The sequence below is a fragment of the Galeopterus variegatus genome, unplaced genomic scaffold (assembly GCF_000696425.1).
Source record: "Galeopterus variegatus unplaced genomic scaffold, G_variegatus-3.0.2 Scaffold3254, whole genome shotgun sequence".
Lineage (NCBI taxonomy): Eukaryota > Metazoa > Chordata > Mammalia > Dermoptera > Cynocephalidae > Galeopterus > Galeopterus variegatus.
This window is the reverse complement of record NW_007729365.1, coordinates 3424-31142: the sequence shown is the minus strand read 5'-3', so window position 1 is coordinate 31142 and position 27719 is coordinate 3424. Positions and strand designations below refer to the sequence as shown.

The window sequence follows — 27719 nt, the reverse complement described above, 5'->3', positions numbered from 1 at the left end:
AAAAAAAAAAAAAAAAAAAAAAAAAAAAAAAAAAAAGATAAATAAAACTGACAAAACTCTAGTTAGACTGATCAAGAAAAAAAGAGAGACACAAATCACCAATCTCAGCAGTAAAAGAGGAGACATCACTACCAACCTTACAGGCATTAAAATGAAAATAGGAGATTATGAACAACTTTATGCCAATTAGACAAAATGGACAAATCCTGTGAAAGATGCAAATTACTGAAACTGACTCAAGTAGTAGAAAATCTGAATAACCCTGTATTTATTTTAAAAACGGATTTTGTAGTTAAAAGCGTTCCCACCAAAAAAAAATCCAGGCCCTGATTATTTTTCCAGTAAATTACATCAAATACTTAAGGAGGAAATAATACCAATCCTACACAGACTATTTCAGATAAAGGAGAGGACAAACCCTGACTCATTTCATTACAGTGATACCAAAACTGAACGAAGACATTACAATAAAAGAAAACTAGAGACAACTGTCCCTCAGAGATGATGTGGGTATGGTCTAAACCTTGAGGAATGCATGGTGGGAACTGCTGGAGGCTGTTGGAACCTCACGAGGGCCAACTCTCCTGGTCTGTACCCATGGAGAATCTGCTCAGCTCTCTGGCTGATGTGGACCCAGGCACACTGCTCATCCCCACCAAAGAGGACTGCTTTGATGTCACCTGACTCAGGTTCCCACGTTTTTTCCTTCTCTTTTATTCCTTCTCTCTTTCCCACCCCACCCCTTTTTTAAAGAGAACTTTTTCTTAAAACTTTTCTTTCTTTTTTTTCGGGTGGAAGGGTGTGTGTGAGCATGAGATTTATTTTATAAGAAAACAGATCAATGCACCCCTGCTCTGGTCAGAGCCAGGGGGGCTGCCTAGCACCTCTGACTCAGCCACCCAGAGACACCCTTCCCCTTCAGACCACAGCCCCACTGACCTGGCCTCCCAGGGCCCCTCCAACTCAGCCTCCACCTGTCCCAGAGGTGCCTCAACTTCCCCAGACAGATGACATGCCAACTCTGAGATTTTTGGAACCTCTCTCCTCTCCCTCCTCACCAAGCTCTTGCTGCAATGTCTTTTTCTCTGGAGACCACCCAGACTTAGATATCCCTTTGCTACACAACTGACTTACACAGGACTGTGAGCCCCTAGCAGGCAGGGGCCTCATCTGTCTTAGTCACCGTTGTGTCCACGGTGTCTGACCAGAGCTAGTTCAATACTTGTTGAGAGAAGGGCAAATGCTTCAGTGCCCAATCCCCTGGGTGATAAGAAGACAGTTTTGTTGTTGGATCCTAAAAATCAATAGACAGCTTTCCAAATGGCCCTCTCCTCCTGATATTAGTTGTAAAAGTCTATTATTATGATTACTATTTTTTGAGCCCTGGGAACTTTCCTTGTATAGGAAAACATCCCCATCTGGTGGCAGTTTGTAAGATGCTCTCATGTTTGAGAGAATAAACAAACTTCTTTCCCATGGACACAGATTCGGCATTTGCTGAGTACGTGGTGCTACATAATTTAGCTGCTCTGGGAACCTGCTCCTGACTGGGAGTCTGTGAAGCCTAACTCAGCCTGTTGACTCAGTAACTCTGGGGCCTCTTCATGATTGCCTGACTTTAATGTACCCAGTAGTGGCCTGAAGGAGCTTTTCAACATGAAAATTCCTGGGTCCTAGCTCCAGGTTTTGTGGTCTGGGGAAGGACCCACGAACATACCAATCCACTAAAAGACTTTCTCTAAATTCTAAATGGCACTCTGGAAACATAACGCTGCTAGCTGTCAGAAGTGACTCAATTCTGTAGATGAAGACCCATGGATTCTCCATCTCTTTCTACATATTAAGCACTTTTTAAAGATATAATTTTTTTTTTCTTTAAATAAGTTGGCTTGGTGTATTTTAATACTCATTGTTAACTTTTAAGCACCTTTGTTTACTGGGAGTCAGAAGTCCTTCCCGAAAGTGTGTCCTTGGGGACTCCTGGCCTGTCCTATACTGCATGGGCCAGGCCACTGGAGCTGATTCATTTGCCTTTCCAAAACATCTGCTCTCTTTTCTTTTCACCTCACACATCAAAAGAGAGTAAGAAAAATTCCAAGTTGGAAGAAATTTCAGGGACTGTCTAGTCAAGTGTTTTTCAAACAGTGGGTGGCTAAGAGTTGTGAAATCAATTTAGGGGGTCAGGACCAGCTTTTTTCTTGAGAATAGACCACCTTGAATAGAAAATATTGAAGTGTGTTTTAGGGAGAGGGATAAGTACTGTTCATGGAGACTCTATGTTAGCTACACATGTGCATGAATATCTGTGTGTTGGGTGGCCAGGTAAAAATGCACTACTGTGGGGCACAGTCACGTAAGTGTAAAGTCACTGATCCGGTCCAAACGCTTCATTTCACACATGAAAAAATGGAACCCCAGGGGGGCAAAGTGACTTGCCCAAGGTCACAAAGCTTGTTAGTGATGGCACTGAGAGAAAACTCATTTTCCTGGACTCCCACTGTCCCCTTAATATCTCCTGACTGAATGCAAGCCCTCTGTTGCGTGATTGTATTTTCTCCCAGCAGAAGGAATTTTGCTATTCTCCCTTCTTCAGCTGGAGCCAGGTATAACTTCCTTTAAATATAGCAATCTTATTTCTTTAACAGCCTGTTGCTATTAACAATGGCTTGAGCTAGGGGACTCAAGCCAGAAAGATTACTGTACCAAAATTGCATTTGTTAAAGAGCTTTTATTGCTGACAAAGAACAATCTGGAGCAGAATTTCAATAAATCTTTTGAAGTAGACATTAAAATGAGTTTTGAGCATATGGAGCCATATTCTTCATGGCAGACAAGTAAATCCTTGGACCCCTTTCCTCTCAAAGAATAGCCATAAAACCACTAGGCGGCTACTATGATTGCCTGAAGCCACCAACACTGACCGACAGGCTGGAAACAGCAGAGGCTCTTGTAGCAAAGTCTGTTTGGTGTGACACTCTTCATAAGCCTCTGTTGCATGGTGAAGCCTGTCCTGCCTCATGAACACCGACTTTAAATGTTCTGAGCATTTGGGGAGCTGGCCTGCACCACTCTGTTGGTATCCCTGGGAGGAAACAGTGCTCCTCAAGAACAGGGTTCTGTGTTTTAAATGCTACTGTTCTACTGAAGAGAGGGCGCTGCAGAAGAAAAGTTCTGGGGATCAAGTCTCCTGTGTGTTGCTTCCTTTGTAGCTGCGTACACTTAGCTGTGTGATCATGGGCTGTGATTTCATCTCTCTGCCCCTTCTCATTTGTGGAATGGAGATGCTCTCTTGCACGGTGGTTGATAAAACCAAGAGAGATGAGTTATATACTGTATATAACCATCTGGAACACTTCCGTCATCTTTACTGCGTGGGAGAGCATTTTGCTACCTGTTGAGTACTCCAAACAATCAAAAGTCAGGGGTCCTGCTGATGGGGAGTAAATGCCACCAGGATTCTGGGGGATCCAGCAGGCAACCTTTCAGAAGCTGGCATGTGAGGCTCCTGCCCCTGCCCCTACCAACAGCAGCTTCCTATGGGCCTCGCCAGTCAGTGGAGGTCTCTGTCATGGCAGAGAATGGATAAATGCCACCAGGATTCTGGGGGATCCAGCAGGCAACCTTTCAGAAGCTGGCATGTGAGGCTTCTGCCCCTGCCCCTACCAACAGCAGCTTCCTATGGGCCTCGCCAGTCAGTGGAGGTCTCTGTCATGGCAGAGAATGGATCTACTGGAGGCTAAGAGAGAAGGGAGACCTCGGGGTGACTATTACTCACGATCTGCAGCTTAAAAATAACTTGCTGCTTTGTATGCAGCACAAGAAAGAGACCAATTCGTGGAGCTCCCTTCTCTGCCAGGGCTCGAGCAGCAATTTTCTTGTGAAGTGCTCGGTGTAATGAGGTTAGTGTGCTTTCATTAGCTGGGAATTCTCACTTGCATCTGGGTGTCAATTCAATCTTGGGGCACTAACATCCTTTCGACACAGGGTGCTGGAGATAGCACTGTTTCTCCTCCCCACCCCAGCTCTTTAGAAAGCTCTCGCACGTGCCTCAGCTGTTTGAGGCATTCACTCTGCCCCTCTGTGTGCAGAACATGATCACTGGGTGGGGTGGGGAGACCTGGGTACTGTGACAGCATCCTGTCTTACAAGATCACACGACATGGGACCCCAAAGCAGGGAACTGCCACTGCAGTGGGAACAGCGCTAGAAAAGAGACAGGACCTGATGGAGTTTGGATGTGTGGTCCCCTCCAAAACTCATGTGGAAATCTGATCCCTAATGTGGCAGTGTTGGAAACTGATTGAGTCATGGGGGCGGATCCCTCATGAATGGATTAATGCTCTCCCTGGGGGAAGGGGGGATTAATAAGTGAGTTCTCGCTCTATTAGTTCCTGTGAGAGCTCGTTGCTTAAAAAGACCCTGGCACCTTCTCTCTCTCTCTTGCTTCCTCTCACCATGTGATCTGCTTGTACCCACTGGCTGCTGCCACTTTCTGCCATGAGTAGAGGCAGCCTGAGGCCCATGCCAGATGCAGCTTTCCCAGAATCGTAAGCCAAATAAACCTCTTTTCCTTATAAGTTACCCAGTCTCAGGTATTTCTGTTATAGCAACACAAAATGGACTAAAACGGGACCAGTGAGTGCTGAATGTGGAAGGCCATGGAAGGAGTAGCCATCTTTGGGGAATGCTACCTTCAAACGGTAAAAGAAAGTATTTAAAGACGGGGGACTCAGAAAGTTTTAGCACTTCACCCGAGTGCCTTCTCAGGCTGCTGTGTATGATTGGTGACACTGGGAAGAAAGCACAGGCCAGGGCCACTGGGATGATGCCATGCTCAAGGGTGTCTCTTTCTTTCAAGGGCAAGTATGTTAGTGGGTAGCCCCATCAGCCACACACACTTTAGTGAGAATTATTTCACTAAGACACTTAGTTTATATTTCACCTAGAAAGTAGCTGAGAGCTTGAAAAAGAAAGTGGAAATACATGCCAGGGAGTGGGATTGGGAGATGGGGTCATTTGGAAACATGGAGAAATCATCAGAGAAAGTAGACCTGAAAAGACTGGGGGGTGAGGAGGAGATAGTCCAAGGGTTCCATTCATTCATTACTTCAGAAACTATTAAGCATCTACTGTGTGCTAGGTAGTATCCTGAGCACTGAGGGTAGAGTGAACAGAACAGAAACATGCCTGTCCTCAAGCAAGTCCTGGTGCTGGTGTGTTTAGAATCAAATAAAAGAAGGGTCATTTACCTGTTCTGAAATTCTGCAACAACGAATAAAACAAATCCAAACATTCTCCCTTTGACATTGTCTAGTTTTTCCCAACACCAAAAAGAGACAGAACGTGCCAATCCATTCGTCTGAAACCCAGCAGAGCAGAGTGGGGTTTCATCACTCAGGGTTTACCTGAGAAACTGACAGGTGTCCACCCTCACCACTGAGAGGGGTGCTGGGGCTCCCATGGGCTGAATGCTAAATTTTCAAGAGTTTTGTGAACTCGTTGTTAAACACAGTCATTATGAAAAATTAGATCATATAAACTCACAATTAAATAGATATTAAACAAAGGTAATCAATACTCAGCACTTATTGCTTTGTACCTACATTTTACCATGACCCATGCTCTTGGTGGATGTTTATGGTTTTTTACGCTACTGCACCAGCCTGATGGAAACGCTATCTGATGGTGTGCTACTGTGCATCTCTTCCCAAGTCTGTATGCAGTGACTTTGTGCTGGCAGTCTGAAACCTATGACCCATGCTCTTGGTGGATGTTTATGGTTTTTTACGCTACTGCACCAGCCTGATGGAAACACTATCTGATGGTGTGCTACTGTGCATCTCTTCCCAAGTCTGTATGCAGTGACTTTGTGCTGGCAGTCTGAAACCTGCACCATGGAAAGTGGCAAACACCACAAACTGGAGTGACAGCTGTTAACCATTTATCGGCCCACCACTTTGCAAGACCAACCCCAAGAGGCTGGGCGGGGGGATGTTACCTTGGCAGAAAACTTGAGGTGAACTTCTGCCTCATCTGCAAGGCTCTTCTTCACCTGAGCCCACGCTTCTCCCAGGGAGCTGCAAGAAGAAAGAGACCGTCAGACTCTGAGGATCCTGGCGAGAGCTGCACCAACCTGAGGTCAGAAGCCATAGCCCTGCCTGAGGTAGGATGGTGGGTCTCAACCCTATGTCTTGGGGTGGCATATAACACCCAAGACTTTGGACTTGGATGAGACGGAGGCCAAACACAAAACAAACATGAGCATCGCTTTTCAACCCACAGGGCCAGATGAGCCCCCAAAGCCAAGGTGAGCTGACCTTACCTCTGCAGCTGAGAGAACAGACTGCAGCAGGTAGCCGAGTGGCTGGGGAAACATCCAGGAACCAGAGGCTGGCAAGGACTGGGGGAGGTGCAAGGAGCAGGCTGGGTGCAGCTATAGGGGGTGCCTTGATACCTGGCCAATTTCTGCCCAAGCCCTTTTGCATTACCCCTCCCTGGCTTGCTGATGAGGGGTGCAAGCTCCTTCCAGTAAATCAAGGAAGGAGAACAGATTCCTTTCCAGGGAGAAGCCCTTTTCAAACACAAGGTATCACACAGCCCTGCTTGCAGGCAAACAGCCAGCTGCTTGACTTCCGGGAGGGGCAAAGATGGACCACATGAGTCTGGGGACCTCTTAGGGACACAAGCAAAGAAGGCTCCCATCACCATCCTCTGGAGCGTGGTCCTCTGCAGTACTCACTCTACTTGTGAGCCCTAACACAGCCCACAGCTCACTAGAGAATGGTCAAGTCCTCTAAGCTAAATTGCTTCCCCACTCCAAACAGAAGAACTCTCCTGAGTCCCTCAGACTTTCACACGTGGGCCCCACACCCCACTCTTCATTTTTGGAACTCTTTAGCCTTGCTGACCCTTCCAAACGATACCTCTGCTTCCTTGCTCGCGATCTCTCCAACCCAGACAGTAAATCCAGGGTGAATGTTCAGTTGTCTTAATTTCATCAAAAAGCCACTTGCCCCAGAGAATTCATTAAGCTCGAGTGGCAAAAGCTGATTGAAAGCTGCATGCTGTGTGGCTTCCGGGTCTTGAGCACAGCAGCCAGCAGCTAAGAACTGCCCGGCAGAACAGAACCCAGGACCACCCGCTGGTGCTGCTGGCTCAGGCTGAGGTGGGTGTTTGTGGGAAATGACTGACTGATTTTATCTAGGAGTCCGGTGCCAAAGAAAGGTTCCCTTGGGTGATCTCGGCTGGGGAGTCCACCAGTGAAGAGCCGGAGTGAGAAACAGGGCCATCCAAGCTGCTGACATTCGTCTTTGCCCAAAGGGCTGAGCTCTGGATGGCTGTTCTGGGGCACTCCACAGCCTCTGGGTGGCTGAGGCTCCCACCTGACTTAACAGGTGGGTAGGAGGTCTTGGGGGGGGTGTGGGGGGTGGAGCAGTCACAGCAGTTATATAGATCAGTGGAACAGAATACAAATGCAAATGCGGAATCACACAGATATGGTCCGCTGACGTGCAGCAAAGGTGCCAAGGTATTTCACTGGGGGAACGAACAGTCTTTTTAACACATGGTGCGGAGACAACTGTATATCATAGGGGAAAAAAGGAATCTTGACCCTTACCTTATGCCATACACACAGATCACGTCAAGGTGGATCCTAGCTCTAAAGTGAAAGCCAACACCATGCAGGCTTACAGAAGCCATCCTAGGGGGAGCAGGAACTTGGTCAAAGGGAGGTGGACAGGGTTTTGCCACTGCAGCTGAGTGACACAACACAGCCTGCGGGAAGTACAAATGGGGGCTGCAGAAATCAGGAAAGCCCTGAGAGCTGCCCAGAGTTTGTGCAAGTCCACACATCTGCCTGCAGAGCTCTAAGTCCACCGTCAACAGAACACGTGGTAATTGGCCCAGGGACAGCATGGTGGCCTAAGAATGTCATCTCAGGAATATTGGGAGAAAAGGAAGAAGCATGGTTGTCCACTCAGGACAAGTCCTTGGCCCTACTTCTAGGCTGGGCATTCCCAGGTGGGAGGACATCACTCCAAACATGCAGATGGGCCCAACCGAGCCAATACATCCCCCGTGCATGCCTCCTGCTCCCCAGTACGCCAGACCCCTTGCAGCCACTTCCCCACTTAGAAAAAGCCACTGAGGAAATCTAAAGAGATATTTTTCACCTGATAAGATATTAATTTAAAAAACCACAAATCTGAGCTATATTTCTGTTCCAACACACAGTTTGAGGCATGCCAAATCAACGCATGTTACCACCACAGTTGCCAACCAGGAAAGACCAAAATCCCATTTCCTTTCCATATGGGAGAGAAAACCTGAAGGCAGAATAAATAATCTAATTCTGTGTATTTACCCATGTTCACATGTCCTATGAAATCTAATTTGGACATAGTACTGGAGTTAAAAAACAGTTCGAGTTTCCCCAATCAGCATCTTCCTAGACTGTCCCAAATTTCAAGGCTCCAGCATCGCATTTTGAAAGTTTTCAAGGTGGACCGGGTTAAGTGTCCAAAGCTGTATGCAAATGCAAAATACCCTGCTGCACATTGTGTGTGGGAGGTCACGTGTTCATGCCCTGGTGCCTGCTGGTAGAAGTGTGTGCGTGGGGTTACTGTGTGCGTGCAACAGTGGGGTATGTGCACACTACAGTTGAGTGGTGCTGACGCGTGGATGTGAGCATGTGTTGTGTTGTCCCATGTGTTTACGTGCATGTGTGTGCAGCATGGTGGTGCAAGCCTGACTTGTGGAGCCGGGCTGCTGGAGTCAGGAACATATGCTATGCATGTTGGCAGGACGCAGAGTCCTTGGCTGCAGCCCAGGCCTGGGAGGTGGAAGCCGGAAGACTCCAGCGCAGCGCAGTGATTGCAGGACATGGGGATTCTTAGGAAAGCCCCCTTCCCAGGCAGCAAGGACTACTCCCCTCTGCCCTCTTCCTGCCCCCATCTCAGGCTCAGTGCAGACAGCAGGAGGGGACCAGGAACTAAGTCACCTCATTTATGTCTGTGGAAATGACACTGGCCCTGCTGTGCTGTCCTGTGGCCAGTGGCTGGCTGGGTTAGCCCCCTTCCCAGGCAGCAAGGACTACTCCCCTCTGCCCTCTTCCTGCCCCCATCTCAGGCCCAGTGCAGACAGCAGGAGGGGACCAGGAACTAAGTCACCTCATTTATGTCTGTGGAAATGACACTGGTCCTGCTGTGCTGTCCTGTGGCCAGTGGCTGGCTGGGTTGGTAAAAACCTTTAGAGGAGGCCACTTGGCTGCACAGTCAGCCCATGCAGAGGCTTTAATCAAAGCCACATTTGGTTGGCAAAATCTCGGTCCCCTGAAGGATTTCAAGCCATGACGGCAAATTTGGACTTGTTTAACATCACAGCTCTCTGGCAACCACAATCATCCCACGGCAGACTGTCTTCCTTCCTTGGGGGTCATTCCCGTTGTGGAAGGAGCTCAAACAGAAACTTGCCACAGAGGGAGGCAGGAATAGAGAGAGGACCTTCGGGGACCCTTTCAACCCTAACCTCCTGAGAGTCCTTACTACTTTTTTTTACTGAGGTCAAATTTATGTGACATAGAATTAGCCACTTAAAAATAAACAGTCCAGTGGTGTTGGGTGTGTTCACAATGTTGTGCAAGCACCACCTCTGTCTACTTCCAATACATTTTCATCACCCTGGATGGGCTAAAAGTCCTCCCAAAATTCATATGTTGAAGCCTTAACTCCCACTGTAGCTGTTATTTGAGGATCGGGCCACTACGGAAGTAATTAAGCTAAAATGAGGTCATAACGGTGGGGACCAGAAAAGATTAGTGTCCTTATATGAAGAGACACCAGAAAGCTCTCTTTTTCTCTGTCACTCTGTCACTGTCTGTCAGAACACGCACCAAGGACAGGCCATGTGGACACACAGAGAGAAGGTGGCCATCTGCAACCCCATGTGAGAGCCCCCGCCAGACACCAACCCCGCTGGCACTTTGATCTTGGACTTCCAGCCTCCAGGACCATGAGAAAATACATTGCTGTAGTTTAAGCCACTCAGTCTGTGGAATTTTGTTATAGTAGCCTGTGCAGACAACTACACATCCTAAAAGGAAATCTGGTACTCATTAAGTAGGCATAACACATGCCCTCTTCTCCCAGTCCTGGCAACCACCAATCTGCTTTCTGCCTCTATGAATGTGCCTATTCTGGACATTTCATACAAATGGAATCAAACACTATGTGTCTTTTTGTGTCTGGCTTCTTTCATTTAGCGTAATGTTTTCAAAGGTCATCCACTTAGTAGCATGTACCAGTATTTCATCCTTTATTATGGACAGACAGTATTCCATCATATGTCCATGGGTATCTATCTGCACATACCACTTTTGCTTATCCATTCATCCCTTGATGGGATTTGCCTTATTTCTACCTTTTGGCCATTATCAACAGTGCTGCTCTGTATGGGCCTGTACGTGCACTTGTTTGGGTCCCTATTCTTTTGGGAATAAACCTAGGAGTGGAATTGCCAGGTCATATGGTAATACTACGTCTAGCTTTCTGAGGACCTGCCAAACTGTCTTCCACAGCAGCTGCACCATTCTACGTTCCCACCAGCAGCACACAAGGGCTGCTCTTTGTTAATAGAGCAGAGAAGGCTGAAGTCTTTCTCCCACTAGGAATCCTTCTGTGGCTGGGAGGGCTGGGCTGAGCCTCTCACAGCCAAGGTCTTGTCCAAGGACTTGTCTGGACTGTCACAGCCAGAGGCGGGAGGAGAACCTGTGCCTCAGTCCCCCAGGAAAAAGTTCTAGACAGGGGGACAGGTACAAAAGCCTCTCATACCCAGTTTCCTCCCAGCCAGGCCTCAGAGAAAAGGGAGCTGGGGTGGGTGTCTAAAGGCTGCTTGCCGGCTACCAGGAGACAGACCAGAGGGGCACTGATATACTCCAGCACCTGGCAGGTGGCCTTGGTCACTGGAGAGAAGACAATGTGGAAATGCCCTTCTTGAGTGTGGGTGCCCACCGCCCTAAGCGGTCCTTTGGGCCATGGTGGGAGACAGAGGAGCAAATGCTCATGACAACCAGAGCCAGCCAGAAGGCTGGGGTCTCAGAGAGCCTCCAGTCGATCACCCGGTGGATAGTAAAGCCCAGCAATGCCGGGGCTGCAGCACTCCCTCCCTCCCACTCAGGCAGCAGCACCCAAAGGGTGCAACGATGTCGAGAGGGCGCTGACAAAGTCCGGTGGCAGCATTTTGAGTAACAATTATTGCATGATTTGGCACCGAGAGACTCACGGTCTTGTTCCTTCTCGCACTGCTCTGCTCCCACCTCCCGAGTCTAACTGAGGTGTCTCCCACCTGTCACTTCCTCTCCACCCCTCTGCCTTCACCTCCAGCCCTCCATCACCATTACTGCCAGGCTGCACCTCCAGACTGCAGCCAAGAGCTCTCTCTGGAAAGCAGGTCTAACCAGCCCGTACTCCTCAATGCCAAGCACGTGCGCCCAGCATACGAGGTGTCTACACCGTCTCCCTCTTGAGCCTCTCCCCCACCCTCTGCCCTGCTTCCCTAAGCCAAAGCAAACCAGCCACCATCTGTCCCCTAGCCAGGCACGCTCCTACCTCTGTGCCTCAGCTCTTGTCTCTCCCAGCTCTGAAAGACCCTCTCTACAAGATCCCAAGATGGATTGAGGAAAGTTACAGGAGTCTGCATTTTCTCTGGGAAGACCAGAGTGTTCTGAGATTGCAGGTCCTATTTATTTGCTGACATGATGTTGTTCTGGAAGTATAAACCGTAAGCATGCTCAAGCTTTGGCTCATACAGCCATTTTCCTATTTGCCTGTTTTATACTATTGTTTTCTTGCGCCCGAGCTATGCAACCTCTCAATTTCCTACTAGTTTAGTGGATCATAAAATAAAGATTTGATTATACAAATAGAAAATAGGCCTCCTGAGGAAAAGGGGTGCTTTAAAATGCCAAAGCATTATTACTTGATTATTGTTGTTATAATTAAAAAAGAAATAGTTTTAGAAGAAATTGCCATTTGCTATAAATATTTCCAGTGTGCCTTGGAAGCTCCTGTTGAAAAGCTATGTGTGTGCACAAATGTGTGTGTGGGGGTATGCGCAGGTGTGTGCATGCAGGTCTACATGTATGTGTGTGTGTGCTTAAGAGTTTCAGAACTTGGACAGAGAGGAGGGAGATGCAGAAGGAACTTCTCTTCCTCTCTATAGCTTGCTCTGTGTCCATCCTATTACTTGATTATTGTTGTTATAATTAAAAAAGAAATAGTTTTAGAAGAAATTGCCATTTGCTATAAATATTTCCAGTGTGCCTTGGAAGCTCCTGTTGAAAAGCTATGTGTGTGCACAAATGTGCGTGTGGGGGTATGCGCAGGTGTGTGCATGCAGGTCTACATGTATGTGTGTGTGTGCTTGAGAGTTTCAGAACTTGGACAGAGAGGAGGGAGATGCAGAAGGAACTTCTCTTCCTCTCTATAGCTTGCTCTGTGTCCATCCGGCTGAACTTATTGTTTCTTCATCTATGTCCCTAAGCCCTTTAAACAAACCACTGTTACAATCCCTGAAGGCAGGGATGTGGGTGGGGGGAGGGTCCTATATTCCCTGGCCTGGGACACAGTTTTGGCTCAGAGATGAATTGAAAGGTAACACTGCCATTTTTGGTGATGGTAAGGGACAGTGCTTCAAACAAGGGCTGGGTGGGTAAGGGAAGGAGTGAGGCAGTCTGTTTGGGGGGGGGGCAGTAGGGAGTGGTGGAGACTGCAGCAAAATGGAAACACATGACCCCTCTACAGGGGTAGCTGCTACTCAGCTTCAGCCAATTGTCACGTGAGGAAGGTGGAGGCAATCCTGCCAACTCTGCTGCTTTCTCAAGAGATAACAGATGTACAGATTTTAATGTAAAATCTACCGATTTTTCTAAAATACTGGTTCAAGTTTTTAAAAACACTACAGACAGGCCAAAGCCACACATCTGCCAGCCAGATCTGTCCCAGGGGCCACAAGTTTGTGATATCAGTCTTCCGCTCCCCTTACAACTAACCAGCCTGGTGTTGGGTGTGCAGCGCTGAGTCCTGTTGCTAAGTACCCCCAGGCCAAGGGGCCGAAGTAGGTGCAGTCGCCAGTCCCTGGAGCTGGGAAGGGCCCAGTCCTCACCTTTCCCGGATGAATTCTGACATTTCCTTCTGCATCTGTTTGCCCTTCAGTTGTTTCTGAAGCAGCAGTTCAAACCCAGCCACAGTGCCGTTGCCTTGGGGGTCCTTCTTATCAGCCTGCAAAGTAAACCAAAGGACAAGAGTTTAGGTGACATCTGCTGTCTGGAGCCAGGGAGAATGGAGCATAGAGAAGAAAGGACCCAGAATGTTCTCAGATGCGCCCGGCACCCCTGATCCCAGCAAAGGAGGGAGGACAGGAGCAGCTGTCTCTGCTGCCCCAGCTGCCATCTCTCTTCTGGTGCCTAAGCTCCCACGGTGTGTTCTGTCCTAATGCACAATCTCTGATAGCTGTTGCCACCTCCATGTCCATGACCTTTAACTCTCCCAACCTGGGAACCAACAGCAGGAAGGGCGAGTGGCCAAGGCACAGGCTCTGATGCCCAACGGCCTGTGACTTCCCACCAGGGGCTGCTGATGTTGGCTTGACCCTCAGGGGAGTGTTGGTGTTACGACTACCCTGGGACAGTCTGTGTGTGACCTTGAGGACAGGTGCCCCCCAACCTTAAGCCATCTATCTCCTAGTAGTTTCTTGCACTGGTTGGGAGTGACATCCTCTAACACCCATTCATAAAAGATCACAGCAGAGAGACAAAAAAGATCCTAGTGGCCGCCAGGGAGAAACTGGATTGAAGGGGAGCCAGAGTAGAAGAGAGAGGCTGCCAGGACTAAAATTCCAGCTGGGTGACCTCAGGCAAGTTCTTCACTCACTCCAGGCCCAGCTTCTTCATCTGCAAAACTGGGGAAATAACGGCACTCACCTGATAGTCATTTCAGCATAAATGCCACAGGTAAACAGCTTAGCACAGTGCTGAACACACAGTAAGTACTCAATAAACAGTATCTGTTATTAGTTGCTTTTAAATAAAAGATGGGACCTGGGGAAAATGGCCAAGTCAATGAAATGATAACTTAAGACTCCCTTAATTTTGCAAACAAATATTCTTAAAATTTCAAAATTAAATGCTTTGTTTCGTTTTATCTGCACTTCCCCAAGCATGCCTGAATACCTCTTTCTTGCCCTTCCCTGCCCGACAGCCATCCTGAAATCTGCCCACAAGGCCATGGCTGCTGAAGGACCAACTCCCAGAGCCATCTCAGGCCCCTGGCTGTCACCATGCCTAAGTATCTTCTCCCTTCACCGCCTTTCCCCATCAGGAATCTGGGGCCATGTGCTTTGATATTTAACTGAAGGAGAGTTAACCTTAGGCTTTTGATATCACGGAGAGGTGCACGCGTGAGAACATGGTCCCAGCATCTGTCCAGAAAGAACTGGGTTCTCCTCTCAGCTCAGCTATGGAGTGACATGGCGTGACAGTCAGTTCTTTCTAATTCTACGCTGAAATAAGAGTGGGTGGCACCTCTATGATCCCTTCTGATCAGACTTTTTAGCAGAGAGGAAAGGAAAGGGTTTGTTGATGCTGCAAGGAACCACAGTTACCACTGTCAAGTCGATAAAGGGTTTTATGGACATGTCCCCAGTCCTGCCCAATGTAGGGTCCCTTCCTTTGCCACTCTGACCCAAGGCCCTCCAGCTACACTGCTAACACCTCTCATGACAAGGAGATGACCGCCATACAGAGTGAACCATGCCATAGTGGGGCTGCCCTTGCTGTTTAAGTTCTTCCATGTACATTGAAGATTTGTGTACTTCACTCTGTGAATGCTACATCTTGATAAAAAAGCAAAAGGAAAATTATCCAACATACGGAGCCCAAATTTGCCTTTCTTCTAGGATGCGTATGCTGAGCGATTCGTCCCCTTCAGGTAAAACCAGCTGGAAGAAATGGGCTTTAATGATGGTGTCAGCAGAGAGAAACTTCTATTAGAGGAAAAAGCCTTGATGGTCAGGAAGATAAAATTCCCTGAAGAAGCACTGGGGTCTCCTGAGAGCTCGAATTAAGATGAGAACTCAGAAGTGTCGTTCTTTGGATGCTGTTGACCAGTGGACAGGAACACATACTTCCTCCAGCTCCCAGGATGCCCATTCTTGGGGCTCAAACCACTCTGCCTTGAATGCTCCATGTACTGCATCCCCTTAGAGGTGACCTTTCCCACCCTGCTAGATCTCTCCATCTCCCCTGGTCTCCTACACTCACCTCTCACCTCCTACTCCTGCCTGCACAATGCACATTCATCAGATTGCATCATATTTCTGCCTAAAACCCTCCAACATCTTCCTCCTGCAAATAGAATGAAATCTGACGTTCTCACTGAGGCCCATAAAGTCTCGCAAACTCTGATCCATGCTCACCTCCCCAGGTCCGTCTGATGCCAAAGCCCCAGCCCTTTTTATACTATTTTGCAATCTCTGCACAGATCTCTGTCCTGGAGCAAGCCCAGCTGGAGCAATAGGAATTGTCCCTACTAGCACAATAGGAATTCTTTGGATATCTTCTAAGGTGTGAGTGATTGGGTAGAAAGAAAAAAGCATTTTTGTCTAGTACTCAGCAAATCTAAAAAAGGACAAATAATCCATTCTGCACAGTGGTGAAATAGGTTTTTGTTTTATTTACTTATTGTTCCTCAGGGTCTGTGCAAACTTTTTTTTTTAAGTTTACAATTTCAGTGGTTTTTAAAATAGTTACAAGGTTGTGCAATGAACGCCATCCCATTTGATTTCAGAATAGAGTGATCTAAAGTTTGAAAGTCATTGCTGACTTTGAAATGCAAAAACCCAGGACTATTCTCAGAGTTTGAGGTGTAGAACTTTGCATTAAATATATATATATATATATATATTTACTTATTTTAATTGTAGTAAGATACAAGTAATATAAAATCTACCATTTTGACCATTTGTAAGCACACAGTTCAGTGGCATTAAGTACATGCACAATGTTGTGCAACCATCACCACCGTCCATCCAGAACTTTTTTCATCTTGTAAAACTGAAACTGTGTCCATTAAACATGTAAAACTCAAACTGTGTCCATTAAACATTATGCAAAAGTTTTGGAACCACCGAATTATTAAGTTGGGGCTCTCTATAGATCCTTGTGCAAAACCTCCTCGTGATTTTGATGGGAACAGTGAGGCCTAAGAAGGTGAAGGACTTGTCCAGGGTCACTCACATCAGTGACAGAGCAGGTATGGAGCCCAGATTCATTTACCGAAGCTGATTCTAGTCTCCTGCCTTCACTGGGCATCCAAGAAGACGACTCTCCAGCTTACTTGCATTCTGGCTGGAGTTTCTGTACTGCCGTGAACAAGAACCCTGCTGACTCCCTGAGATTTAAGGAATGATCTGGACTCTAAGAAGCTCTTAAGTTCCTGCCTCACATGCTAAATCTATGCCACCTTTTCAAGCTTCAACAAGAAAGACCTCTCCCCTTTGAGCTCCAGGCCCCTCCCGCTCTTCCTACATGTCTACTCCTGGTCATCAGAGCCACAGTGTGGGAGAAACTGAGGCACCACTTACCCAGAAGTAGTCACAGTAGCTCCACTCAGTTGGTTTCAGCAGCTGCTGTTCCGGCATCGTGTCTGGGTGAGGGAACGTCACACAGTTTATCTGTAGGGCACAGAAGGAGAAAGAAAATGACTTTACCAGAGGGTTGGGAGAAGCAGGGCAGGGCTTGCTCCTGGGACACTGCACTACAGAGGCTTCCCAAAAGGCCAGTGTGCATAGGATAGAACAGCTTGACAGAACTTGGATCTTCAAGGGCCCCAGAGGCCAGCATTTCAAATGAGGGGCAGCAGGCACTCACACCCACCCCAAGGGGCTCTGAATCACCACCACCTCTCTGGAGAGCAATTCAGCAGGATCTATCACAACTGCAAACGTCTAAGTCCTTCGACCCAACAGGAGCACTTCTAAGGGTCTATGCCACGGATATCCCTGCACATGTGTACAATGATGTACATGCAGAGTTTCTCACTACGGCACCATTTACAGTAGCACAAGGCTGGAGCTCAACCCTGCTGTCCATCAGTAGGGGAATGATCAGACAAAGCACAGGACAGACATGTATGGAAATTGTATCCACCGTAAAGGACGCAGTGAGAAGTTCTGATATATTGGTGACGAAAGTGTGCAGGGATATACTGTTAAGTGGAAAAACCCCCAAAATAACAGGCAAGGTGTATAACAGAATTACAGTATGCTGTCATTTGTGTTCAAGAAAGGGGGGAATGTATACACATTTGGTTATTTATGTATAGGATACTGCTGGAAGCTAATAAATCATTTGCTTCCAAGGAAAGGAATTTTGGATGAAGATCAGGGGTAGAAGGTCACCTTGTGCATTGTATCTCATGACACATATTATATGAACAAACACAGCCTGAAATTATACTCTGGCGTGTACACTCAGGGCTGGCCCTAGCCTTGGAGGATGCAGTGCAGAAACTTTGGGTTGTCTTGGACCCTCTTGCCGTGCACCTTCCTGGTGCTCCTGGCATTTCCCACTCCATGAAGTGGCTTCAAGCCCCGATTCTGCCTCTCCTGTGGAGCTGGCTCAGGTGCTTCCTCTGTGGGAGTGGTCTGAGCCCCGTGCGTCTTAACCCCCTTTCAGCCCAAGTGTCTGCAGAAGCGGGAGACGTTAGATGTGGAAGAGAAGAGCAACAGAGACCCCTGAGGCTCTGGGCACAGGACACAGACTCCAGCACTGGGCAGGGCAAACAAATGTGCGAGGCGCCCGCCCCTCCAGAAACCACGGCTCAGACGTGAGGATGAACAGCCTTGGCTTTGGGCAGAGGTCGGGGTCTGCAGAGATATGTCCATGGGACGGATGCATCTCAGCTCTTGCCAGCTGTTGTCAAGGGGTCCAGTGATGCAAGATTATGGGATGACTTGAGAGAAGCTGAAAATTGTGTTTTATGTGAAATGTCTCAATTTTTAAATGTTGGCAAATAATTCAACGTTTAAAATAATAATAATAAAAACAACAATACCGGGTAGGCCCAACCAACTCCTCTGCCAGCTAAGCTGAGTCACAACCTCTGGTTTAGAGGCTTGAGGGCAGCGAGCAGTCTAGCTGTCCCCCTGTCCCCCTTCCAGGGGCACAGGCCTCACCCACAGTCCTGGGAGAAGAGCTTTGGGAGAAGTCCCTCTCCCCAATGCTGACATCTGACTGAGGTAAGGGCAGGGTTCCCACTCCAGATGGAAGATTGGCCCAGGAGGAAGGACTTGGGCAAGGATGATTCAGAGACTCCTGGGGATGGCCAGCACTGAATTCTGCCAGGGTTGAGGTGGGGCCCAACGGATTCCCCTGGGCTGGGGAGTTTTCTCCCAATGCTCCCAATGCTGCTGGAGGGGAGGGCCAGCCTGTCAATGCCCAGCGCCAGGAAAGGGTCTCCCCCAGTCCTTGTTCTGGGCTAACTCCCCACAGTGTGTCCAGAGCTGTCTCCCTCATGGGCCTCAACAACCCTTTACCAAGCAGGTATCACTTGAGGCCATAGTGAAAACTTCGAAAGGATGGCTTTCGAAGTTTCACATGTCCTTATTTTGTGTTCCGGCTATTCTTGTTTCAGCAAATGGTGATCACAGTCCATCTTTATTTTGCTTAATGTGGCCCATGAAAATTTCAATCAAATTTAATGATAAATGAACTAAGACATTAAAGTAAGTTGGCATTAAGAACCATGGAGCTCCCAGGCTGAAGGTACTCAGGAGCAGGTGGAAACGCCTCCTGGACTGCCCCGCCGTCTGTGTGTCTTCTGTGCTCTTCCCTGGTCTGTCCCTGCCCAAATTGTTCCGGGCCTTGGCCTTTTGTTGGCCCACAAAGGAAGACCTTTACCATGAGAGGAGGAGGCTTGGCCAAAGGTGTGCCAGGATAGGAGGGGAAACTGGGTCTCGTCCAGCCTTCTTCTCCAGAATCCTCGAGATGATGTTCCCTTGGAGAAAGGATGCTACTGCCCTCAAAGACACCCATGAAGAGAGACCCCATTACCCTGAAGCAGGGGTGGTACCAGGGGAGCCCCTTTGATGACAAATCCAGGCTGGCTCCACGCCCAACCATCTGAAAAGCCACAGAAGATCTTCAGGAGGGCAGAGACCCTTCCGAAGTACCATCCTATCCCCTTCTTTGTCCTAGAGCTGAGGTTGAATGTGTCTCAGGGTCACCTGGAGGGTTTGTTAAAGGGATGGCTGGGTTCTGGTCAAGATGTTGGAATAGAGGGTCCCCAGGGTCACTCTCTCCCACAAATCAACCAATTTACAACTATAAAAATGTAACGACAGCCAAGCTGGGCTGCTGGAGCTCAGGGGAAGAGGAGGAGAGACCTATGGAGTTCAGGGAGGCAGGAGAAACCATGATGAGAGAAAGAAAAAATGGCTCAGAGCATTTCGAGCCACGGCTGCTTTAAGGCTGGAGCTGCTGAGTGCATGGAGCAGGAGCTGGCAGAAGCTGCAGCTGTGCCATTTGGATGGAGTTACTTGGAGGCAGCAAGAGAGAAGAGGGCTTTGGCGGCCCCCAGGACAACAAGACCACTAATAGGGTTCACGTGGACCCATGCAGGAGCAAGGAGCCAGAACAACTGAAAAAACGGAGCCATTCAGAGGCTAGTGAGTCATTGCAAGGGACTGGGCCCATCCCATAAGAAGCATTTGGAGCACAGGCAGCAGGGGAGACAAGTCCCGGGAGAACACTGGGACACAGCAAGGACAGCCAATCCGCCCTCACAATCAATGCAGGACCACTCAGAGGAGACTAGTTGGGAATGCAGAATTGCATGGGGTGCAGCTTGATGAACAAACTCAGGCTCAGATCAGAGTTTCTACACAACCCAGGTACACTGAGTCCTGGAGAGCCGGAAGTGCCTATAAGGTCAGCCATTAAACCCTGAGCTGCACAAAAAGCCTTCCCTAGGGAAACAGCAACAAAGCAGCAATTTAGCTCCACCACACAGCTCAAGTACTGGTTCCCACAGAAAGTTCCGCCATTTTAGAAGTAAGCAAAAATTAGTTCCGGCCCAGGCACACCACCAGTACCTCAGGGCCACCAGGAGAACTGAGGCATGGATCTGGGGACCGGACTCTCTGCTCACAACCAGGCACACAGCCAGTGCCTCAGGGACCCTCCCAGGGGCCTGGGGCATGGAGCTGAGGACCAGACCCCCGCCCATAACCAGGCACACCACCAGCACCAAGGAGCATGCCAAAAACATCACATCCATGTGGGTGGCCCAGCACAGCCACCACAGTAACTATGACTGTTACGAAAGTGGCTAGGCATCACAACCACCACACAGATGGTCCACCAGCCACTGGAGTGCATTGACACTAGGAGAGTCACCAGCAGAGACCAAAGAAAAGAACAGGATGTCTCTCTCCACAAAGCCCATTCCAGAGGGACAGAAGAAGCATCTGTTCTATGACAATACTGGGGGACCTGATCACACCTTTTGGCATTAGACAGATCATCTAGGCAACAAATCAACAGAGTAACCATTACTCCTTCAGAGGGAGAGAAGAAATCTAGGATTATCAGTGGTGGGAGGGGGGATGGAGAGGGGGATAGGGAGAGATTGGACAAGGGGCATAAAGAATAAGTACAATTTGTAACGATATACACACTGGTAATATTGATATGATCAACATATGTCAACACTGAATCCCCAAAATATGTATAATCAATTATGATTCAATTAAAAAAAAAACACAGATGGCTGGGTCCCACTCACAGAGGCTCTGATTCAGGAGGTCTGGGTGGGCCCCAGCTCCCAGGTGATGCTGACAGTCCAGGGACCACCCTCTGAGAACCAGTGTTCGTGATCCACTCAGCAGGGATGGGGGCACCCCAGGAAGGTCCTGTGTCCCCCCCCAACAGAAGACACAAAGATAAACAAGCTATAGAGCCAGAGGCCTGCTCTGAAGATCTGGCATGTTCTTCCGGAGAGACACCTGTTTGGAGACTAGAAGGGTCGGGGGCCTGGAAGGTGAGGGGTCCTGCAAATGGCCGTGTAACCACCACCAAAGCACTGCAGGTTGGGTTGGGGGAGAGGAGAGAAGGCAGGAGGATGGGGGAGGTTAAGGACTCATCCCTGTTACTGCTTCTGCCACTCTGTGAGACACCAGTCCTCGGGTGGACTGGCCGGAGCCCAGGGTGCCTGTCACCGCCTCTGTCAACTCTGGTTTTGGGATTTCTCATGCCCAGCTACCCCACAGGGATCTCCCCCAATCCTCACAGAGCCCTGAAGCCCCTGGTGGGCATGTGGAGAACTGCACCTGGCCACCTCCTGTGAGAGTAGAGTCCTCAGGAGCCCTGATTCAGGTCCCCTATCAAGAGCATCCCACGCATTCCCATTTCATCTTCCAGCAGGAACATCGGCCTCCTTTTGTATGAGGAAACCAAGGGTTGTAGAAGCATCTGAATCCAGATCAGGCTGACCACAGGGCCCTCAGCCACGTTTGCTGACCGGCAACTCAGTGCCACGCACCTGCTAGATCTTCCCAGCCATCTGCATGCAAACATTTGTAGCGATACTTCTTGTGATGGTTTGTTTCACATTTCTTCTAGCCAGACAGGCTGCTCCACGAGCTGAGGGGAGGCAGACCACCTTTTCTCTGCTGTTTCCCTAGCACCTGGCACAGCACTGCGAACACAGTGCGTGCCCAGTAAATGTTTCTTGGTGCAATGACGGGAGGGTAGAGATACAAGGTACAGACTCTGAGCTCAATTGGTTCATAAATAAGATACTGTAATACTTTGGGGTAAATCTGTCCTGGAGTAAGCATGGGGTGCTGAGGCTGCAGGAAGGGCCCAGTATTCAGGGGAGGAGTCTTAGAGGAAGTGAGATTAAGGCAGTAAGAGTAGGCAGGCAGAGGGATGGGAAGGTGGAAAGAGTATGGCAGGAAGGAAAGGGCCCCGGGTGTGAGGATGCACGGCTGGGAAGGTGCTGCTTAGTTTGGCTGGGGCTCAGAGTCAGGGAGTAGACAAAGCAGAAAGAGGGGGCCTTGCAGGCATGCCCAGACGTCTGTCCTGAAGGCAGTGGGAGCCCTGGAAGCATCTGGCAGGAGAGTGACACGACTGGGTTGCTCTTCTGGGTAAGCTCCCCCTGCTACAGCGTGGAGGACATGCTGGAGGGAGAATATGACTGTGGCCACTGGAAAAGGCTTTGCAGCGATCTGGGGGAGTCATGACAGTGGCTTGGAGCAGCACAGCAAAGAGGGGATAAGTATATGAACCTAGGGGTACTTTGCAGACAGATTTAGCACTATGAAGTTGATTTGGTGACTCTCATCCAGGGGTGATCTGCCCTCACCAAAGGAAGATCTGGCCATGTGGAGGCACTTTTGGTTGTCACAACTGGGCAGAGAGGAGTTGCTATCACATCTGGTGGATAGAGGCCAGGGATGCTGATAAACACCCGGTAATGCACAAGACAGCCCCCCATAACAAAGAGCCATCCAATCCAGCAGGTCAACAGTGTCTAGGCTCAGAACCCCGAGTTGACTGGCCTGGGAGGAGAGAAGAATGTCCATCCACTGGGACGGGAAACGGAAAAAAAAGTTAATCCCAGAGAGAGGAAGGTGGTGCTGGCAAAGGGAGACAGTGAAAGCTGTGTGGTGTGTGATGTCCAGCAAGCAATCAGAGCTGAAATGTTTATCTGCAACAGCCTAGAGCAAACTCATGCACAGGTGCAGGAAACGTGAGGCACAGACAGGTTAACTCCCTAGCCCACTACCATGCAGCTCGCCCTGTCCTTCTGTGACCTCCAGGCCTCAAAGTCAAGGCTCCTGTGTACCTGGATCAGAAGGGCTGGGAGGACCACACGGCTCCATCCAGCAGAGCTCTGGAGCCCAAGGAGGGAAGAGAAGGTGGGCAGACCTTTCCCCATGGAAATCTCCACATGTGGATTCCTGACCCCTCCTGGGTGACATTTTCCAGGCGGTTAATACCAGGGTCCAGCTGCACCTCTGGGAAAGAGCTTGTCCTCCTCCCAAGGCCTCTCAGGCACAGCAGGAGCCTCAATTCCATCCTCCACCCTGCAAACACAGGTGACATCGTAAAGAGCCACTTTCCGTTCAACAACAGCTAGTAATGTGACAGCCACTGTTCTCAGTGCTTTACACATATTAACTCCTTTAATCCTCACAATGATCCTCATAATTATTCCCATTTTACAGATGAGGGAACTAAGGCACAGAGAAGTTAAGTAATTTATGCAAGACCACAGAGCCTATGTGTAATGGTGGAGCCAAGGTCTGAACCCAGACAATCTGGCTCTAGAGTCTGGGCTCTTAGCCTCCATCACACTACCTTTCCAACACGCTGGATGTAGCTGTGCCACACCCCCACACAAGGCAAGGGCTCAGGAAGGAAGGGGTGCTCGGCAGAGAGCAGGGCAGGGGGATACCTCCCAGTGCGTACTGTTTATGGGAGTCCCGGTAGCTGCCCCCACGCTCACTTCCTCTGAGATCGCCAGCCCCAAACCAGCTGCACCTTCACTCTCGGACCAACTCTATTCTCTCCAACCCTCACATAAATGGATGGGGTGTCCACTGTGCAGCTGAGAACCGCCAGGGCCATTCTGCAAAGGAGCGGCCAGAACCACAAGGGCTGCCCCCAGGAACTCTCTGGGGGCCACTACATGAGAGCCACTGAACACAAGTGTGACCCCTGCAGGGTCTGGGGTCAGGATGCCCCCTTCCCCACATCCAGCTCTGGGCTGGGCTGGAGGGCAGCGTGCCTGAAGTACAGAGGGAAGGTGGCTTGACAGCCAAGGCCTCAAGTCCACAGATCCTGAACCTCGCTGGAGGGAAACCCATCCGGGAGGGCATGGGAGAGGAAAATGCCAGCTGGGATCTGTGGAAGCAGAAACAAGCCCAGGGGTTCTACCCCAGACCCCCAGCTCCTACCCAGGGCCTGCGGCTGCAGACAGGCTATTCTGGGAAGCTGAGGCTGAGGACCCAGCAGTCCCCAGATTCCTCTTTCCAGGAGAGTGTGTGGCCAGGCGGCTTTGCTGTCATCTTTTCTGGAACCCTCCAGGTTCTGGCACATCATGCTTCTGCCAAGGGCTGTGAGCTGCTTTTAGCACCCGTCACTCCCAATCACAGCCACTCACCTGCCAGCCCAGCACGGGCAACAGGAGGGACAAGAGCAGGACAGGCTGCCAGCCCTGCACCCTGCTGTCAGGTGGCCCCTGCGCCTGACCCTGCAAAACTAGCCCCAGGTCAGGGGCGGGGAGGCAGGGGCTTCAGAATCAAGCTCAGTCCTTGCTCCTCAGCCCGGACACACCACCCTTTGCCGCCCCCAGGCCTGGCAATTTCTGCTCCATGGGATCAGACAGCATGGGAGGTTGTTCATCTCATTCCCACACACCACGGGGAGGGAGGCTTGTGTCCCAGCCTCCTGGGGGCAGAGCTGTCCCTTCCTTCTGAGTGTCTGCTCTATGGGAAACCATGAGCTCTGGAGGAGCAGAACCACAGAAAGGGGCTGGGTACAGGGAGAGGGTGCTGTGTGCAAGGGAAAGGAGCTGCAGTACAGAAGTCTTCAGTCCGGCCCACCGGCAAGGAAGCCCACCAGCTTGGGGAGGCACAGGGTGGTGGCAGCCAGGTGGTACAACGGGAAACGTCCTGGGCTGGCAGCCAGGAGTCCCGGGTTCAAGTCCTGAGTGCTGCTCCTCACTTGCTCTGTGATGTTTGGCCAGTCCCCTGTCTCAGTTTCCCCAGCAAAAATTCTCCAAGACATGAGTGTTTGTTTAAAACCTCTGGATGGTGTTGGTGAAAACACGGATTACCCGGCCTGTCCCAGGGACACCAGTTGTAGGTCTGGGGTACCCTCTAGGAATCTGCATTTTAAGCAAGTGTCTCAGCTCCGAGGATGCCGATGACATTTTGCAGATCACCTTGTGAGAAGCACCGATGCAGGTCAGCAGGAAGAAACGGGGCAGCCACTGAGGAAGGGACGGATGAGGTGCACTGCCCCAAGGCGTGCCCAGGGCTACATCAGCCCACTCTGACAAAACCTGAGGCTCTAGCCATAAGACAGGGCCCAGCAGGTACCCTACCCTGTGGGCTGGCACCACCACTGCAGGCCTTTCAGGCAACTCCGGGCAGCATAACACACACTGCTTTTCACTTCTTATTGCCCCTTTTGGTTTTTCTTCTAGAATTCTAGTAAGTCCCTCTCATTTTCTCCTCTGCCTCCTTTCCCCCCATTTCAGGAAACTTTTGGGAGCTCCTGCCTTGCCCCAGCACTCTGAGGCATTTTGTGACAATTTGAGGGTGGGGACTGTGCCCTCTGCAAGTCTGCACACCTGGGGCCTGCATATGCCCTGCCTGGCCCCATCAGCTCCACCAGCAACACTGAGGCTGCCGCTGCCCCACGGTCCAGGCAGGCCGAGCCATCCTGCCCTAGGGAGGCAAACTCCACTGGCATAGGGAGGTCCAGAGTCGTCAATGATCCAAGAAACCCAAGCCAGCTCCAGGAGGGCACTGGTGGCAGGTACAGGCATAGGTTTCAAATCCTGATGCTTCTTAGCTGGGTGACCTTGGGCAAGGTACTACTCTGCACCTCAGTCTCCTCTTCTGTAAATAGCATGATGATAATACTAGTGTGGATTGAGCACTTACTGCATGCCTGGCTCTTTACTAAGCACTTTATACATAGGAACCCATTTCATCCTTCCACCACTCCTACGTGCAGACGCCCCATCTCTCCATTTTATAGATGTGGACACTGAGACATGAAGATGTCGAGAAACTTGCCCCAGGCTGTCGCATGGCTTGTAAGTGACGTAACTCACGCTCTGGCTTCACAGCTCAGGTTCATAACCACCATACTCTACTGATATTGACTCTATTACCTGCACCTCATACAGTTAGCGGCGAATTAAATGAGCCACTTGGAACATTAGTTGTACGTGATAAATGCACACAAAGGTGGCAGTGGATATTACTGTTATTATTTGCCTAACACTTTTTTTTTTCCCAGAGCAGGATTTTTTAGCCTGGATGAGCCAGAAAAATGTACCCACTCTTGGTTTTATCTTCATGGGGTTGGTCAGGACAGTTTAGGATTGTATAAGATGGAGCCTAAGAGAGCAATTCCGGTTCCCAGCTCTCCAGAAATTGTACCAAAATAGCATACCTAGGAGCACACTTCTCGAGTCTCCAAGTAGGTGGCTGTTTGAGCAGCTGGATGCCTCCTTTCCCCCTTGCAAGGGGGCACTGATGTCCATCCCTATCTTCCCAGAGCCGAGGGCTGAGGTGGGGTGGGGAGACTGCTCTTCAGCCTCCATATGGGGACTTGGCGGGCATTTCAAAGAGCCTGGGAGGTGGGTTGGCCACTCTAGGCAGAAGCTGCTTGCTTCCCATCAGAGACTCCCAGGAGCTCTATTCTTAGGGTGCTTTCTCTTGCTTTTAACTTTGCCATCTTCCAGAGGTACCATGCACAAAAGCAACCCTGCATGGCTGTAATTTACACATCACGTCGCTTGCACACAGCACAGTCCACCCCCTTCAACTCGCTCCCACACACACACATTCCCCCAGCCCGCCCTGCAGACATGGCTTCTGCATCGTCCCACCTCCTTCCACTCATTCTCCAGGAGGAAAAAGAGAAATGTGAAATTGACAGAGGAAGGGAAAGTGGGGATGGGGTGGGGAACTTCAGTGAAATCCAAGCTTTGGAACTTCCCCAATTCCAGGCTGGTCATCACTTCTGCTTGGCGGTCCACATTGCCATGGCAACAGCCCAGCTGTGGCCAAATGCCCTAGCTTGCCACCCAACCTGGGAGTGCCCCGCATGAGCCACTTACTGTGATGGTGTTTTCCTTGCTTTGCTTTTTGCCTGGTGACGAGGATCCCAGATTCTGGGGAGAGAGGTAAGAAACACTGTCAAAGCTATTCTCCATATTGGACTTTTTTTTTTTCCCCATTCAGGTTTCCTGAGGGATTGGTTAAGCGCCCTGTAACTCCTAAGTCACCATATTCTGGGCCAGGGCAGGCAGGAATGTTTTTGACTTCATGCTGCTCCTGTGCTGGCTCTCAGGCTGGAGGAAGCCTCCTGCACAGGCTCTGAGAGAACTGCTCCAAACCAGGTCTGTCCTCCTCTCCTCGCAGTCTGTGATTTAGGGAGTTAACCCCTCCACTGCCCTCTGCTGGTAAACAGTTCAGCATGCTGCCTGCTGCTGGAAGTGGCAGAATCCACTGGGGAGTAGAGAGTTAAGGCAGATTGCAGGCCACCACCTCCTGGCACTGAGGACTCAGCACATGACATTTTACTCTGAAACCCTCAGGTTCAAAACATCAAACCCTAAATACACATAATGTGCACTGGGGTGCTGCTCGGTCACCTCCATGACGTGCTGCTCTCCCAATCCTGTGAGCCAGGAGGGACTTCTCGGCCACACCGAGTTTTAGCTTGCATTCAGTCTTTGGATTGCCTTTTTATGTCTTCCCTGTTGCAGCAAGAAAACCAGAGTCCCAAGAACTCTGAACCCACAGGTCCTCAGCAGCTTGCCAAAGGGCTGTTCTGGCAGAGAAAATTAAGGATTGCCAGCTGAAAATGCCACAAAAGAGAATGCTCAATTCCAGGTCTTCATTGTTCCATTAGC

At 49.7% G+C, this 27719-nt stretch overlaps 1 protein-coding gene across 1 annotated transcript in view; it reads right to left on the bottom strand.

Moving 5' to 3' along the window:
• Nucleotides 1-27140, bottom strand: part of GAS7 (growth arrest-specific 7) — a 37065-nt gene extending 9925 nt beyond the window's left edge. The window contains exons 1-4 of the mRNA XM_008584394.1: nt 26922-27140; nt 16639-16728; nt 13162-13277; nt 5999-6077 (exon numbers count right to left, since the gene is read on the bottom strand). Coding sequence (XP_008582616.1) covers nt 5999-6077; nt 13162-13277; nt 16639-16728; nt 26922-27041 — 405 coding nt within the window. The 5' untranslated portion in view covers nt 27042-27140. The remainder of the gene's footprint in view (nt 1-5998; nt 6078-13161; nt 13278-16638; nt 16729-26921) is intronic.
• Nucleotides 27141-27719: the final 579 nt, after the last annotated feature.